Source organism: Strix aluco, chromosome 3 (genome assembly GCF_031877795.1).
Source record: "Strix aluco isolate bStrAlu1 chromosome 3, bStrAlu1.hap1, whole genome shotgun sequence".
Taxonomy (NCBI): Eukaryota; Metazoa; Chordata; class Aves; order Strigiformes; family Strigidae; genus Strix; species Strix aluco.
In genome coordinates, this window is record NC_133933.1 from 37,447,086 (window position 1) to 37,465,520 (window position 18,435).

The window sequence follows — 18,435 nt, forward strand, 5'->3', positions numbered from 1 at the left end:
ATTTTAAATGCAGACTGGCACATCACAGAAAATTTTCTCATAGTTTATCAAGCATATTGAAACTTCTAAGACTACTGCATGATGTTTTATTCTTTGATCTAACTGAGAACAATTGCTGGCTTTTTATGCATTAAGTAGATAAGTTCTTTAGCAGGGTCTGGCATGCAAGTATTGGCTGATCTCAAAGGAGGGAACAATACTTAGATTCCATTCTGTACCCTAGATGGGACTATACACTGGTTGTCCCAGTTTCCTCCACAAACTCAGTCTTGTACCTTCTTTCTGCCTTCCTTTCCTCCTGCACCCCATCTTAGCTCATCTGACAGATTTTTATCTGGTATCATAGTTCTCCTCTATGCCTTCTAGTTCCAAGTCTTGCAGCTTGTTTCTTGTTTGTCCCAGACTTCCACTTTTCTTCCCTTCATCTCTTTTCCCAGACTTTTACATACACTTCTCTAGTTCCATTTTCACAAAAAAAGAATGGTTTTAGTTATTTTTCTCTTTTTCTCAAAATTCAAAAGTTTTTACCTTCTGAGTAGTACGGCTTTCTTATCCTTTAGTGCCAGCTGGGGACTCATTTGAAACACAGCTGATCAGGAGATTGACTGGGTTAATAAAATATGTACTATGATTTGACAGTTTTATATGTCACTGTCATTAATATGCTAACCTAATTTCCCTTGAATATTATTGTTTTGGAATATGAAATTATAGATTATTTCTGTAAAATATAGAATCTTAGTTGGATGACTTCATTAGCATTCTGTTCTACTTATCTGGTGCAAAGCTAACTGAAATTTTTCTTTTTTCTCTTTTTTTTTTTCTCTTCCAGGAATCTATATCAACCTGCAGATTTGCACAGCGAGTTGCTCTGATTAAGAATGAAGCAGTTCTTAATGAAGAAATTGACCCCAGACTGGTGAGAGTTGTGTGGGGGCAGAGGAAAGGAGATTTCTTGTTTTAATAATCAAGAGCAGTCAAATGGATGTTGAGGATTTTATACTGAATCATCCCATTAAATTGTTTTTAGATGCAAGTTCCAATCTTTTTTATAAAATAGCTACTATTTTTTTCTGGTTTGAACATAGTTGTAATTAAATGAACCTTTATAAAAGCTCTACAGACTTTCTCAGCTCTTAAGGCATCTGAGAGGCAACAGTCACATTCATAATCATCTTTGTGTTTCTTCTTTTAAGGTGTGTTTTGCTTTTAACTCAGCCCGTAGCAAATTGCCACGTGGCCAGTTGTTTACTCTCCCCCCAACCCCCCAGCCTGATGAAATAGGAGAGGGACAAAAAAGAAGAGATTTGTAGGTGAAATAAAAAAAAAATACTAGCAAAAACAACAGTAATAATAGTAGTCCAAAATGGGTAAAATGCAGTAGTGGCTCACCAAACGGTGACTGGGACAGAGCCCATCCCCAGCAGCAATCCCACCGCACCAGAAGAACTCCGCCAAGCTGATCCGGAAACCAAAAACAAAACAAGGCATGTGAGAGAGCACGTGCCCGCCTATATGCTGAGCTTTGATGTCACATGCCATGGAATGCTCCAATGATCGATCAGGACCCAGCCCTTCAGCTGTGCTCCCTCTCAGCCCAAGGAAAGTTAACCCTATCCTGGCTAAAACCAGGACAGTCTCCACCCCTTATTCCATACCATTGACGTCATGCTCAGGTTCCAAATACATTCTAAGGAATCACCACCCGTTTTCCCAGGTCTCACAGATATCATTCCCTCAGTCTATGAGCCATCCTTCCAAAATGTCTACTGAGTTCATTTAGTCCATAACTTTGATTTCGATCTGTCATGGCAGTCTTTAAGGCTGGAGGAATGAGGCAGAGTCGGCTCAGTCGGTGGAGCAGAAGGCTTTGGATGTGGCAGGAGGATGTTGTGAGGCACCAGTTGCAATAACAGGGTTGACAGTCCAGTTCACTGGCTATTTTCACCCAAAATCAAATCTCCTTGAGGCACACATCAGACTTCTCCATCCTCCTGCATTAGCCACCAAGTGCACCCAGGTACTTGGGCAAAAGTAATCCCACGCATGGGTTTACCTTTACCTGATGCAGGAGTAACTCAGACAGTCTTCCCCAGCATATTTTTCATGGGCACTACGGGGGCTTTATCCCCATCTACACTATGTCCCTCCCCTGTTTCACCGGGGGGGGAGTAAACAATGGGCCACGTGGCAATTTGCTACCGTCTGAGTTCAAACCACAACAAGGTGTTAGTTTCTAAATCATAGTCACAGATAGTTGGATGTCTCTTAAAAAATCTACTAAGGCTACTAGTCACTTGGTGACGGCACGCTGCTGCAATGAAACAGTTTGTGTATTAAAAAGCAAAGAAACATACAGATACAGATTGGTCAAAGGAACATTTTAGCTAGGAAGAAAGAACTCTGTAAAGTTACCATTAGGAAAAAAGGAAGACAAGTAAATGAGGTGTAGAAATAGGATTTCCACACTAAAGCATTAAACTGATTTCACAACCCAAAGAGCAGCAGAGGAGCTCTGCAGAATGGATTGGGGATTTAAGAATTGCAGAGAAGGATAGAGGTAATCATATTGGTAAAGCACAAAGCATAAAGAAAACAAGTTTCTTCTTTTAATATTCATTAAAAAATATTTTTTTTTCTTTTTAGTATTTGGCTAGTCTTTCCTTCGAAAGATTTCATATGCCTCTAGCTTGTTGCATACCAGATTTGTTTGAAGATGTGCTCTGTAATGATAAGTTCTGCTATATTAAGAGTCCTTTGTTATTTTATTTAGTGTAATGTTCTGCATTACCTCGAAAATGTATTTCTTTTGTAAATACGAAGTACACCTATTAAGGATTGATTAATTCAACATAGTATTGCAGATAATGATAGCTACTGGACCAGCTGGGTTGTACGCTGTATATCAGAGATGTTTTCTGATATGGGAAATGTTTGACTGAGGTTACACTGACCGTGCATATATGGATATAATGAAGAAAGATCTATGGATGCATTTCAGCACACCCTCTGTTTCTATGACAGAGACATCAGATGTAAAATAAATTCAGATCATGCTATTATATTATTCTGTTTATATATAAATAGACAATATTTAAAACATGATTTTTAACAACATAATTATAAATTTGAACTGAGTTTTTCACCTCTAAAAAATATAAAATCTGAATGAAATATGCTAATTTCAGTGGTCCTGTATGTTTTATGATATACTAATCTCATCATCATTCTTTTTAATGGGCAAAATTATAACTGTATTTCTAAATTTCTTGTGACTAATTTATAATTACAATTTTTATGCATTTTGTTCTTATATGACCTTCTGAGCTGGCTAGGAAAGGCTTTCCCCTTGAATGCTAGACTGCAGAATGCTAGATTATATAATGTAAGAAGCATTTGTTGTCTAAAAATTAGGGGATTAGACGGTTGATTATTTCATTCATTGTTACTTCATGGTAATTAGCATATTTTGGTTACTGTTAATGATTGTGCTTTTATTTTCTCTTGTCCTTGAAGTTCAAAGGGAATAGGAGATTCTTGTCAGATTTTCTGCTTTTTTCTTCTTTTATTATTTTATTTATGTTTCTTTCCTAACAATTTCTAACAGTAACAGCATCACAAAAAAGAAAAAAAAAAAAAAGAGTGGCTAAAAAATAAACACAGTATGCACTGAACAACTTCTTCATTTCTGTCTGTCTGTCCTTTTTTTTCTTTCCTATGTAGGCTTTATAGTAGCAAATCATGCAAAACATTTCTTCCATGGCCACAAAAGCCTTTGATTGAGGTGGAACACATGCAGGCTCCTGAACATTTACTACATCCTGTGGAGCTATACTCCACGAGTTTGGTATGTCTCGCTCTGCAGGATCATTTAGCAAGTAAAGCAAAAATGGACTCATGAGAGTTAGAAAACCATCCCATCTTGTGGAAAAGGCAGGGGAACACAGGTACCTAGACTTTATATGGCTCTGTGCTCATTGTGGAATTTGTTGCTCATCTTAACTACCTAAAGTACATTCCCAGGGTGCAACTTGATTATTCATTAAAGTGCTGGACTTATAATTTTTTTCATAAAATCAAATGCCATTTATTTGCAGTATTTATCATCTGTAAGTTGAATGCATGCTTTATAAAGGACGTGCATAATAACTCTTGATATAGCTGAGTTAAGTCTGACTGTTGTGTAAACTTCATTCTTCATAACGGAGACTTCCTGACTGTATCTTACTAAGAAGATGAACTTGTACCCATTGTACATTTTAAGAAACTCAGCTTTGAACCTCTCTCACTCATGACCAAAGGATTTGGTTTAAACTGAAAATGAAACTGTTGTTGAATGCCAAATGCATTCATTTAAAAATAGAAATTAAAATATTATGCTTATGGAGATTTTTGTTTGTCTTAATACTTGAAAATCAATCTTTTATCCATATCCTGAAAATGGTATTTCTGTTGTTGTCAGATTGAGGTTAATCATCCTGACAGATTTGAACATTGAACAGGGATGGTACTATCAGTTCAGCTTTCTGCCATTTTATACTCCAGCCCCAAATTTTATTTTATTGACTCACTAATTGGCACAGACTACATCAGAGTATGGCACCAGCATAAGGCAACCTAAAATCAGGTTAAAATGTTTTGCCTGCAATATTCTTGAAGCACTCTTGCAACATCTGTAATTTAACAGTTCACCACCTTAATAGATTATTAAACAAAATATTATGTTAGCCTTCCATACTTTATAGTCACAATTGTGTTGCCAGTAAGTTTAGATAAAAGAAATAATCATATGTATGTTTAGAGTATTTTGATTTTTAAAGTCAAAATGCTCATTCAAAGTTTAGGAAGTCATGGTTAAATTTAAACATTAAAAGAAATGCAAATGTATGAAGGAATATTAACATCCAATAAAAACGTGTTATCAATTTCAACAATCTTATTTCTAGAAAGCACATGCAATCAAGAATGATTCATTTTTCCTTGAAAATATTATTCTCTTGGAAACTGATTTTGCACATGGAATCAGTGTATTCACATCCATCTAGAAATATCATTAGACTCCTGATACATTTGAGCCATTACGAGGTGATGCATCATTAAAATGATTAATCATAAAGTATCCAAGAACTTGCTCATTCATGTTTTAGACTTACAGATTTACATATTGTTCCTGCTTTGTAGAATTTGGCCCTGGGAGACTAAAGATTTGTAAAATATGGTTTTTACACAGACACCTTTTCCAGAAGTACAGGCTCCAATAATGAGCTATTAGAATTTAAAAATCTAGTACAGTTCTCCAAGTCACGTTCTCAGTCATTACTATTCATTGATGCAATTTAATTTCATTATGTTGATTTATACTAATCGTTTGTTGTTAGCAACTGATACATCCTACAATTATAGTATGCTGTTAATTACAAGAAGAGTGGAATATTAATGAAAAAGAAGAAAAGTTAAGATTAAAATAGAAAGATATTATTTTGGAATTTGTTTCTAAAGGAAAGGTAAAAAAAAAAAAATCACTTTTGTTGTGTAGTTGTCCTTTCTCTAACAAAGATATCAGTTCTATTTTAAATGTGTTTTCATTACTAACAGGCAGAACTAATGAGTCAAAAAGCTTTTTTTATTCCTATGGCAAATTATTTTTCTCTTTTACAAATAATCTTTTGAAATCTTTCTGTAGAGCCATGTCTTCTAACACAGAAATTTTACTGAGTTTGGAAGCCTTTTTTTGTTTTTATAAATGGAAAAGGAAGAAAAGTGCTTGGTGTATTTAAGGCATTGGACTGTTTTTGAAAAAAAGATGTTGTTTAAAGAAAGAGAAAACCAAAGTATAATATTTCCCTAAACTCAGCCTTCTAATACAAAAACCATAAACTAGCTATTAATTTGTAGGTGATACTTGGTTTATGCCTTGCTGTTTGTAGATGATTGTGCAGCTGAAAAAGGAGATCCAGGAGTTGAAGGATGAGCTGGCGCTGGTGACTGGCAAACAAAGAACGTCAGAGCTTTCACAAGAAGAGCTACTTCAGTAATGCCTTACATTGTTTTCATTTTCTTCTTTTGTGGTGATACTTTTCATCAGTTTCTTTGTTGGCATAAATATTTAAATTAATCTCAGAGTTTTAAACTTTTCTGAGTGAATAATAAAGTGAAGTTAGGTGCCAGGTTAGAATGGCAGTTTTCCATTAAAAGCTCTGTGAGGCTGCTGGCTGTGTTTTTGCAGCCTCAGCTTTAAGGAAGTGAAGTAAAGTAAACGCAAAGGATGGGAATGCCTGTCAGATGCCAGGCAAAAAGAAGTGTTGTATAATAGTGCAGAATTAAAAAACAGTCTCTCTCAAAACTGGATATACGATCTGAGTAGAATTCAATAAATATTTTTTGTGCTGAAAGTATCCTGCTGCAGTGTTAGTTTGACATAGGCCAAGAGAAATCTTGCATTTCTGATACACAATGTCTTAAAAGCCAAATAGTCATTTTTTTTATGGAGCATGCTATTGAAAATGGATGATTAATTCACATAAATGTTGTAACATCTTACAGCTTTTTGTAACATATCAGTACAGCATGTAAGAACTTTCTATGTATAATGTAGAAATATTTACTTAGATCTAAATGTTCACAATAACTAAATTCAATTCCCAGTTTTGAAAAATTAATTGATTCTGTAAAATGGAATTTAATCTCTGCCTCATCTGTATAAAGAAAGTAGTAACTGCCTAGAAATTTTGTTTGGTTAGTATATTAATGGTAACTAAGTTGAAGCTGTGAGAATTTTTAGTCTTGTTTTAATTTCTCTTGGAACTGGTCCAGAAGAAAACTACTAGTGCTAACAATTTCCCCTGACATCCAGGATATTCTGGAAACATAAGGACAAGTTGCTACTTTTTTTTTCTTTACATGAAAAATTAAATGCCCTTATTAGCTAGTTTCTTTTTACCCTGACAGAACTAGTCCTTCAGAAGACGATTGACTCAGTGACTTTTTTCAGATATACTTAAATTATCTATATATTAATTTCAAGGTGTACTTTCCTAACATTATTATAAAAATCTGTCACATGAATTTTCCACTGTGGTCTTGTTTGCTGTTTAGTTTGTACAGGGAAACCGGGTTTTTGGAAATAATTAGTGGGTTTTAGGCCACACATGGACCTTACCTCCTAAGATTTCCTACCTGACTTTTTCCCATGAGAATAGCAGTCTTATAAATGTAAATGAGTTCACAGTTGGTGGAAGTTTTTACTACGAATATGCAAAGGAAAACTAGGAACGTACCATCTGCATACAGCTGCACTGTACAATCCGTCTGGGAGGCCTTGTTTCAGAAATGTGTGACTAAAAGTGTATCAGTGGTATGTTTTTCATTTTTATCTATATAGCACAATATACAGTCCATTATGTTGTCAGAAAAGGTTTCTTCTGAGATCATGGCAAGGAATTTTGCATTCCATTCCTCCAGAAAGAAGCAGGGAGGAGATTTTATTGGGTTTCTACCTGTAATAAGACACAGAAGGCAAAATAACTTTCAAGGACCTCAGCTATATTAGGACAACACAAATTTTTAAGTTTTTTAAATTTATCATTTATTTATGTTTACTCAGGCTTATGTAGCATGTGTGTTCATTGTTTCAGAAGTAAATTCTTTCTTGGAATAAATGCTCTACAATTAAAATATAGAACAAAGCTTGAGTACTGCTGACTGAAATACTTTTCCCAAAGATAATAATAAACAAGACGGACCTCAAACAATTAACTTCGTCAGTCATGAATGCCTTATAGAGGCCTTCTTCAAAGGTCATTATTTTTAATATAGGCTTAAAATGGAAAAAAGAGTTTTTTATGGGTAGCATAGTTTCAAACAGAGAGCAGAAGATACTGCTAGAGAATAACTGTCATATCCGTGAGTCAGACTAGCTTATTAATACTATATGCTGTAGTTGAATGGAATGCTGAAATATAAGTCAATCTTTTTTTAAACAGCTCAAGTGAGGGTAAATATCAAATGTCAGGTTTTATGAGTTTTGCGTTGTATGTGTTCTTGCAAGCAGAGTGTTCACAGGTAAACAACCTATGCGGACTAAATGTCCAAATGAGAGTGTAATGAAATGATAGTACAAAAAGCCACTGCTTCAATGAGAATCTTTTCAATCTTTCTGTGATTTTGAACACATATACATTTTGAGCTCACTTTCATATTGTGATAATATTTGTGACCATACTGTTTTACATCTGTCTCAGCCTCTTGTCCATAAATGTCCTGAGCATTTATGAAAATCAACAGATAACATCTAAGTGTTCTGTCTCCTGTTAGAGTCTATCAGTGCATAACACAGCAAATCTTTGTGACAATTCTGTTTATTGAGACTGACCATCTGAGTTTGGAGTTACTTGTTATCTGGAGGGTTTGTTCACATGAAAGAATAAATATACAAGTGACTAGTTCAAACAGAAGTACTGACCTGGATGGGGGCTGATAAAATCGTGATTTACCATTACTGGAAAATGTCTATGTTGTGGTTTGCATCTAGTGTTGCATCTATAATGAAACTTAAATAATATTACTTATCAGAATACCTATGGGTCAGATTGTTATGACAGACAGAAGAGGGAAAGAAACACGGTATAGGTGATAACGCAACATACTGTGTTGCAGTTTATTTGGAGTCAACACCCAAGAATGGTTCTTAGGCGAGTGGTACTGTAGGGGATTCCAGACAGAATAATTTTTTTTTTTAATTGATGCTTTTTTAATATGCCAGAGAGGAAATTATAATTAGGGTCATTATGGATTTCAAATAGTGTTTAGACATTTCTGCTTAGTTAGGATATCTTCTCTTAAACTTAAATAAATTGTATTCTTTGATTCTGAACACAAATGATCAAAGGTACAAAACATGTCAATGAAAAACTCCATGCTCTATGTACATATTTGTTTTGTTGTCTCTGCACAAGCCTTCATCTCAGGCACTTTTCAATAGAAGATAGATGCTAAAATGAAACTGGGTCCAGTGGTACATGTGTAGATCCAATAATATCTTGTTAGTCTAATAAAGTGCTTACGGTAATGCATAGGTTTTTTGCTCTCTACATATGTTGCAGGAAATAAGTGTTAGTGATTTCCCTGGAAATAAGTATTAATATTATGTTAAAATGATATTTTGTACATTTCTTGACTTACTAAGTCAAGAAATGCCAAACATTTCTTACAATAATGAGGTCATTCCACTTGTTTCCTTTCAGGGCATTCCAAAAAAAATCAGTGGGCTACTCAACACAGTTGAAATTGCTAGATGTTTCAAGTTAGCATGTGAATAAGCTTTAGTTCATTCTTTTTTTTTTTTTCTCACTTAATTCTTATTTTACTATATTAGTGTTATTATTATTATTCATTTAATGGAAGAAGAATAACATGTCAAATAGGCTTTCCTCATAACCACTATAATGTCACATTGTCATTCACTAAGTTTAAAACAAAATGGAAAACAAATGCTCTTGACTTTTCTTGTGAATGCTAAATTATAATACAACATCATTTAACAGTCCTGTGAATAAAACTACAGCTGTCTGGAATTCTTACTTCAGAATTCTGTGTTAAATGGTAAGCATTTACATTACTATGTCATATTTTTTATTTTATTATTTTATTCTCATAAATGTTAAACATACATGAATTCTGCTGCTCTCATTTTGTTTATTTAAAAAACACAGCATAAAAAATTCAGCTAAACTACATAAGTGGTTCAGAACATAGTTCATAAAATGCTTCCAAAGTCTGAATTGCTTGCTTTGGATCTTACCATCTACTTCCTCAGCTGTAAAGGGCTGATCTCTAAATATTTCTTTGAGCTGGAGAATTAGTTTCTTGTTTAGGGGGAAAAAAAAGAAAGGAACACTTTGGACTAGAAAATAACATCATACATCCCAAATAGAAGGAAATTGTACTCTTGCAGGCTTCTGTATTATGCTTTAGAATAGAATTAAATGGCCTTCAGATGATTTTTTTTTTTTTTTTTTTTTTTTGTGAGAAGCATGCCAAAAGTAAAAGGGAGAGTCCTTTTTGTTTGAGTCGTTTGGGATTCTTTTTTTTTGTTCTTATAAATGAACTCACTAGCAATTTACAATGTGTGCCCAGAAAGTCAGGATTTCAAATCAAGGTCCTGTGTTCCAGAGCACCCACGCTTCCAGAGCTTTTGCCAGTTGGAATTCTCTAGGAACAGGACCGGAAGTACTGGCTTAGCACTTTAATTTATTAATAACTTTACCTTATTTTTTTCAGATACATATGTTATTACAAACACTTCTATTTTTTACTTCAACAGTCATATATTGTTCATCTTACTCAAGTCCTGGATTTCTCATTACTTCTTTCTGTCTTTCATATTTCTGTTTCAACATTGTGACATCTGTATGCTATCATGGTATTAACAATATTGCACTGTTGTACAATATAGAGCTTTAACAGTTACTCATCCTTAAGCTGTCGAACAAATGGTTTCATTTACAAAGCAGAGCAAATGTTCTTATTTGCTGATGTCAGTGTTCAATTTCTGTTGCAAGGTGGAAGAAATGGAAGCATATTACCTTGCCTTATGTCAACCCAGCTTTGCAGACAGTGGATTTGTGTAGAAGTTAGCAGACTGACTGAGATAAGCTCTGTAGGCAATATTCAAGAGAAAAGAAGCTACTTTAACTATAAAGTAGTCTTAAAATGTTTCACATTAACTTCTAGCTTAGACGTCTGGTTTAGAATGCTATTAAATCAACCTCTAGAGGGCATTTTTTCTTACATATTATAAAATCTTTAGTGACAGCACAGGAAGTTCAGATTACTAATGCAGGTACCTAAGCTGGATGCTTAAAGTGTAAATACTTTTCTTTGATCTCGCTATTTTGTTCCAAGGTCACTGAAAATAGAAAAAAGTTCTTATTTAAACTGATAACCTTTTACATTGAAACTATTGAGAGATATTTTAATGTTCTTTTCAAAGATTAGCAAGTTTGTTGTTTTACCGTGGGGATAAGAAAAAAAAAGAGACTACATACTATGTCCTGTTTTCTATGTTCAAAATTATACGAGTCATCTAATGTAACAGGGTTTCAAGAAAGGTACTGAAATATAGTGTAACTCATATTGATGAGGTGTATGGATAAAAGAGTGCATAGCTGAATTTAATTATTTAGATGTTTGAAAAAATCTTGGACCCAATTTCCAAATATGTGTGTTCAAAAGTGTCAGATCATAGGAGCTTTTTGAATCTCACTGAAATTCGTTGAATGCTTGGTCAACTGAGTTGCTTCTGAACGTACGACTAAATACCTGTTTGCATCTTTTGGCACTTTAAATGCTTTTTGAAAATCTCTTTCTTCTGAGCTTTTACATCTAATTAACAACCTATAAGTGATACTTTGCACAATTTTTTCAAAACTACCTCTTCTATACTGTAGGAATGTATCAGTATTCGTCTGTATGAGCCCTCTTGAGTTCTTTGGATAGTTTTTATGCTTGTCCTATGTTCGTTCTTTTTATTTCAATTTCTTTCTGCCTTCTCCTCAGAGATATTTATATTTTTCAAATTTAGGTAAACTGAAGCTTTGTTTTCTCTTGCTACTTTTAGATATTATCTAGAGATTAGAATATGACTACTGTTATGGCCACAAATATTAGCTGGCAGTGAGTAGCATTTCTTTATGTATGTGCTTTTGGTTTGTTATTATAAAGTGCTGTTAAAGAAGGAAATCATCTACTCAGCAAGATACTTGACAGGTTTCTTCTTTGCAAAAAAATTTGCATGTGTAGTATTAATGTAGGCATTTTTTTCCCTGTATAAGCCAGTCTTGGTCTTTTTATAGTCCATGCTAAATCTCCCCTTGACTTACTGATGCAAAGATTTAGATCTGTGTACATTTCATCATTGGAATGAATAATTTTCAACTGTGTAGAAACTGTTTACATCTGTTCGCCACATTGTAGCCATCTAATTCAGAAACATCTCACATAAGGAGGTAGCAAAAATGGCTTTGCCCATATGTCTAATAAAATAAAAGGGGGGGATTATATCTGTAATAGAAGATGTATGCTTCTCTACTGTGCAGTACAAGTGTTTAATGGTAATCATTCATCTGTGTGTATGATAATGTTTGATTGCTTTAAAAAATTAGAAGCCCTATTTTCAAAATTTTTACCCTCAAATAACTGAACTCGATACAACTGAAACAAAAATCAGAATGTTCCATGCCAGTTTGAATTGAGGTAATCTCTTTGGATGCCAGCCTATTGACTATGTAAAGAAGCAGAATATAAATCCTAATTGTTGCCTATAATATTAACAAATTACACATGGTATTTCAAAAATCTGATTCTACTCATTATCAATAGGGAAGAGTGTGCTTTAGCTCTATTATCAGTTATTTTATAAGCACTTGAACCCCTAGATAATTAGGAATAGTAAGTTAGGAAAGACCATTTGGTCTAACAAACATGTTCATATTAGACCAATAAATACAGCCAACATTCAATATTTATGAAAATCAGTTTATCTCTATACATGTAAATCATTGGCCAGATTGCTGTGCTCTCTATTTTCATCTGTTCTTTTTACATTTCTAAATATGAGAACTTCAAATTTTTACTATGTCTGTGGCTCTTTGGTTTTGGGTTGTGTTTTGTTTTGTGAGATATCATGACTTCCTTTTCAGGAACATTACTGTATTCATAACATTATTCAAATCTTATAAGCTTTTTTTTCACCATTTAAGAGGATTGCTATCTATGCAGGCTTGAGAGACTGGAAAGTTTAAAAATCATGATATTTGCTTCTGGAAGTGTCATAGGATTCACTTCATCATACCAACTCAAAGTCCAAAAGTTTTCCAAGCTTTAATATATAATAGAAATCTCAAAAATCATCTTCAAGAGCTTCAAATTACAGCAGTGGTAAAATTTTGAAAATCTGAAGCATTTGCTTTCAAGAATAATTTAGGTTTGTAGGTACTTTGCTTTCAGATGATTTCCAATGATGTTTCTGAGGCCTTCCAACTCATTATCTGAGACTTCTAAGGAGTTTAGTTAACATCTTGCAGGATCAGTCCCAATATATATAATGTCATTGGATTAAAAATTCTGGATTTGTGCATGATTTCTAGAGTATCTACATAGTTCACATAATCTAATATTCTGTGAATCTCTTAGATAACTTGATATAATTGCCTGTTTCATGGGTGCACAAATTGAGGTACAAACAAAGGAAGTGAAATGTCCATGGATTTAAAAAATCAGTATTAGGCTTTACATTTCCTTATTCTCATTCAGTTTTCTATTGCCTGGCTATATGAAACAGTCCGATCATTTGTGGACTATTCTTTGTCTTTGAATAACCTACTATGAAAACGAGAAATTGAAAATACTAGAAAATTACCCCCAAAGGTGTTTGTTGGGGTTTTTTTAAATACATAATTTGGGAGGAAGGCTGCAATGAAATAAAGATTTACGTATTTTATCAGAGTTCATGCAGACCTACCTCTGTTTCACTTCATCAAGAATATTGTGTTTGGATTTTTTTTCTTTTTCCCCCCATCACAGTTATTTTGTAGTGGCTAGCTGGAGGAATGTCTGACAGAAGTGTCAGTTCAGTTTCCATCTGTCTGACTGACTTTGCCATTGAGAATGACTCCTGAAAAGTAAGTGGTGCCTCAGAACCTAGCCTTTAGTTTCAAAAGCTTTCCTAAAACAAACAAACAAAAAAAGCAGAAGTTCTGCAACTTGCAGCAATTACTTTAGTTTCACCCATAATTTTGTTTCTTAAAACACAGTTGCTAGTATAATTCAATACCATTATTTACAGGGTGGTTTAGAACGCGTTTTCAGTTTAGAGGATGAAACTGAACCTCACAGTGAATTTGTAGTATGCAACTTTACTATTGCTCAACTTCCACGCACATGTACATGTAAGCACTTCACTATGAACTGTATTATGTTTAGACCTTTTAATTTCATTGCAATCAGTAGCAGAAAGGGGATCTTTGTCTTTATTGTCCTTTTTTCAGTTGTTAGAGCACTGTATAGATATTTAAAGTGAAAAAAGTGTAAAAATCTTCCAGACTGTAGAAAGACACTCAAGGACTTATTGCTCTTACTTCTCTGCTCTAAGATTGCACTAAATCAATGCAGCCTATTCCAGGGCTATGATAATAAGGCTATTCTTACAAATATCTACTGAGGGAATTATACAAAGGCTTAGGTAACCAGTTCCACTATTTAGTTATCTTAATTATTACTATTTCACCCAGGAGTTAACTCACTTTTGTTAAATTAGAGGTCAAGCAGTTTTTTCTGGATACAGAACACAGCATTATCCTCTATATATGTAGATTATGTTAGGCAGTTGCTGTCATGTCCACTACCCATCAGTAATGTGTTAAAGCTCTTCTCAGTGCAGATGTGTTCTGTGTACTTTATCTTCTTTGTCATGCTGTTAGCAACAATGCCTGGAAATACCTTCCCTTTTTTCTTTGGTTCTCGATAACATTATTGATAAAATTTGCTGCTTACAATCTCCATGGTGTTCCCATATTGATGCACACACACTTGAAGCTAACTTACATGATTAGCTCTTATTAAATATAATGGCAATTCTTCTTCAACTGTCATGCACATTTAGGTAAATGGATTCATAAATATATGGAGATGTGGAGTTACTTTTTAATAACACAAAGATCATTATTAAACTTAAAAGATAATTTTCAAAAGTAATATAGAAAGAAAAAAAATGATACGGACTATGTTAGCAATAGGAAAGCTATTGCAAAAGTAGGTAAGCAAACTTCTGTAATTGAAGCAACCTCTCTGATTACCTCAAGTGTTTCAGTAGCTTCTTTGTTTGAAGCCTGTTTTTCATAAACTTGGATTTCCATTTGGCTTGTCACAGAGTTCACAGCTGACACACAAAATTAATTGTTCTTTAAGCAAACTTAATTTTGATACATAATATACAGTGTCAGTGATCAGGGGTTAAAAGGCAAGCTCTCCCAGAAATGAATCATGGCACATAAAGCAAGGTCAAAATGAGTCCTTCCAAATCTGTGTTTTGAGACCATGCATCCTGCATGCTATTGAGAGCCCTAAACTTTAAAAACACACTCTCAGTTGGCTTAGGAGTGCTTTTCTGATGCATTTCAGCTGTGTAATTTGCATCCTGGGTCGTGCAAACATATGACTGATTCAGAAGTGGATTTTTTTAAAAAAGATGGAAGTCTGTTATTTTAATGAACAGGCAAAACTGAAGTAGCACAGTGCTCATCTAATCGCTCTGGAGTTGGGCTATCAGAAAAATTGCGTGGAATCTAGAGTAATGTGGATAGAAAGCCTTTGTGATTGATGTGTGGTCTAAATGGTAAGCAGGCTTTGTTAAAAAGAATTCCTGAAGGGTAAAAAGTAACAGAAGAGAAATAAAGTTGATAATGTAAAAGCTGTCTGTGAGTTGCAGTACAGTGTGTTTACATTATTTGTGAAAGAACGATAAAGAGGGAAATGCTAGACCAAGAATCTGGGACTGACTCACAGTCACTAACCAGAGAGCACTGTTAGTTTAACACATTTCCCTCCCAACTGTTTATGACTGCTTTACTGTGAGTTTTCTTCCCAGTGTCAGCATAAGAACAGACTTGTGCTTGACACAGCTTGTGTTTTCAGAGTCTGGTGTCATGATTCAAACTCACCTGGATCAGTACCCGTAATACCTTCTTTTTGTACTATGTTAATATGTATAAGACCACTATCAAAATGAATTTTAAATTAATCTCATAAATGGTATGATACTGTTCCCTTGGCATTGACTTAGAACATTATTTTTTGTGTGCATGGAATTTTTTACTCATGTTTTGTTTTTCTTTTTTTTCTGATGAGTACTGAGAAAGAAAACACAATATTTACTGCTGTTTTTCACAGAAAATGGGTCTTTGTTTGATACTTTCACATTCTTCCTCCTTCAGGGAATTTCTGTTGGGAAAACTATTCTTCCTGATACAGCAGGGTTCTGGCAATAGGCTTCAGCACACCCTTGCTCTTCTTAGTGTAAGTTAGGCCTGCTGTTCTTAGGGTAGAACCTCACAGTCCTAAAAGGAAAAATGGAGACATATGAAAAATACCTTTTTAGGCTTCATCTACTGTAATAAGATTAAATAATAAATATTTAATGCTCTATAACTTCCTTTACCTAACAACATACAAGAGAAAAGGAAAAAAAGGGAACTATTTTGGATCTCCAGAAGTTAGAAGAATCTTCATCTGACACTGATTTTAAATATTTTTTTCCTGTCATGTGAACTTAGCTATGATTATCCGTGCTCCAGATTTGATTAGCACAAATTCTGCATGAAAACATTATTGAGAGCCTTAGTACGCTAAAACTAATGGAGAATGCAGCAGCCGGCTTGATAATGTTATTAACTACCACAAATAAAAGACTATTAGTTTAATATTTGTTTCTACACAGAAATGGAGATTTTAGCATTTCTAAATTATACTTCTAGTGTTTTCTAATGTTAGTTTAGTACTTTCAGTGCAAGTATCTTGTGGGGAGGTACTTCTATTTCAGATTAATGTGGCCTTTTCTGATGTAACTCACCAGTGTAACAAAAAACCCTCACATTTAAATAACTTAAATTGACCATCTTACATTAAAGAGTATCGAATTCTGAAATAAAGATACATGCTGCATATTTCTGCTGAAGCAATTGTGACTTGTAAACAATTCAGTAATTTTCAATTCTGTGTTTGTAACTAACCCCATAATTAGGTTTCCATTGAATTTCAGTTAATTAAACAGTTTCCATCTTTACTTTTTCCCATCCAGCTGAGTGCACTTCGACTTTCTAAACTGAGCAGTGAGGACACTGGGGGCTAAATATTTTTTATAAAGGTCTTTCCTCTGTGAAATAGAATTCCTGGTGTTGATCTTCAGATGACAGTATAGAGACCATCTCTTTATTCAGGTTTCTGCTCCAGTGAGTGAGAGGTATCTGTTACTAGGCTTTTTGTTATTTTATTACTACTTCTTTGGGTTGATTAATTTCAATTTTAGTTGGGGGGTTATTGTTTTTCTACTGATGGATGTCTTACAAAGGGCTTGTAATAAGCTTATTTTTAGGTTAATAATAAAGAAATAGAATAGCAAAACAGGAACTTATTTCATCTGCAGTCCATCTCTCATATAAGAACAATAAAGTCCAGTTCTGCTGTAGTGCTAGTCTTCATAAATAATGTCAAGAAAGAAAAAATAATCTCATACTGCAAACGACAGTGTTCATAAATACTGTGGAAGGGGGGTTTGTATGGTTCTTGATTGATTTTTTTTTTTTCTTGAGCCTATCTGGTTTTCATCGTAAGCTTTAACAAAAGTGTGTTGGGCTTTTTTCCTCCCCACCAGTTTATGAGTTACCTTGGCACTCTCAGCCATGTCATAGAACCTACGTACATGAACATCTGACTTTTCTAAATTATTTTCCCATTGACTTTTGGCAATAGATGTAGTGGGGAAATTAATGTTAAGCCTGGGATGTTTTGGGAGAAGAAAAGCTCAGTCACAAACTTAGAAATTTTTCAAATATATTATGTATTCTGTGCCAAGCTCGCTCATTTCTTTTGCAAGTTCATTTTCAAAACTCCCTTCTTTGGGGAGCTTTATTTCCTAATTTCTGTTTTGAGAGGGTATGCAAATATTAACCATTATCCTTTGCACAATATCAGAAGCTGGTCATCAGTAAATGTAAGGGCTGATTGCTCAGGTCTTTTTGAAAAGAAACTATAGTTAGCAACTTTTCCAGGAAATAGAACATACTGGTTATCTAAGAGAGGTCTAGGTATATGGTCTCAGGGCTGAGCCTCAACAACTGACCAAAATTACTTTGTTTCCTATGCTTTTTTTAGTTATTCTACCATGATTGAGGTAAAAAGTCCATAAGAAAAAGGACATTATTTTACCTCATGATTTCATATTAACTTTGCTCTGCTATATACGCATTCCTCTGAGTAGGCAACTAAAGCAAGATTTGCCAGGGAGTTCTCTAGATTTCTTGTTCTCTATGGGTTTCTTGTTCCTCTTGAACATTTAGGCCCAAATTTGTTAGGTGCTGGGCTGTTATATGTATTTTTCTGGTTTGATTCTTGCTGACATACAGTATTTGGTTTGAGGAAAACTGTTTAATATGCATTCCTCTTGTAGAGAACTAAGGATCAGAGATTAGGTGACTATCTCAGAAGATATTATTATTGCTAAGGAGAAGGTTATTATCCATCTCTTGAAGGTAACTGAATGAAAACCAAAAGCCATTTTAGCTCTCCTTTACTTACAAAAAGGGTTTTCTCACTCTGCCTCTTCTAATAGGAGGATGACTGCAGGTTGTGCATGAGGTTTTGACTAGAATGTGTCAGAGTTGT

At 34.3% G+C, this 18,435-nt stretch overlaps 1 protein-coding gene across 1 annotated transcript in view; it reads left to right on the top strand.

Annotated features, from left to right (window-relative positions):
* Positions 1-18,435, top strand: part of KIF6 (kinesin family member 6) — a 172,214-nt gene that overhangs the window by 52,399 nt on the left and 101,380 nt on the right. The window contains exons 9-10 of the mRNA XM_074818123.1: positions 833-919; positions 5,928-6,031. Coding sequence (XP_074674224.1) covers positions 833-919; positions 5,928-6,031 — 191 coding nt within the window. The remainder of the gene's footprint in view (positions 1-832; positions 920-5,927; positions 6,032-18,435) is intronic.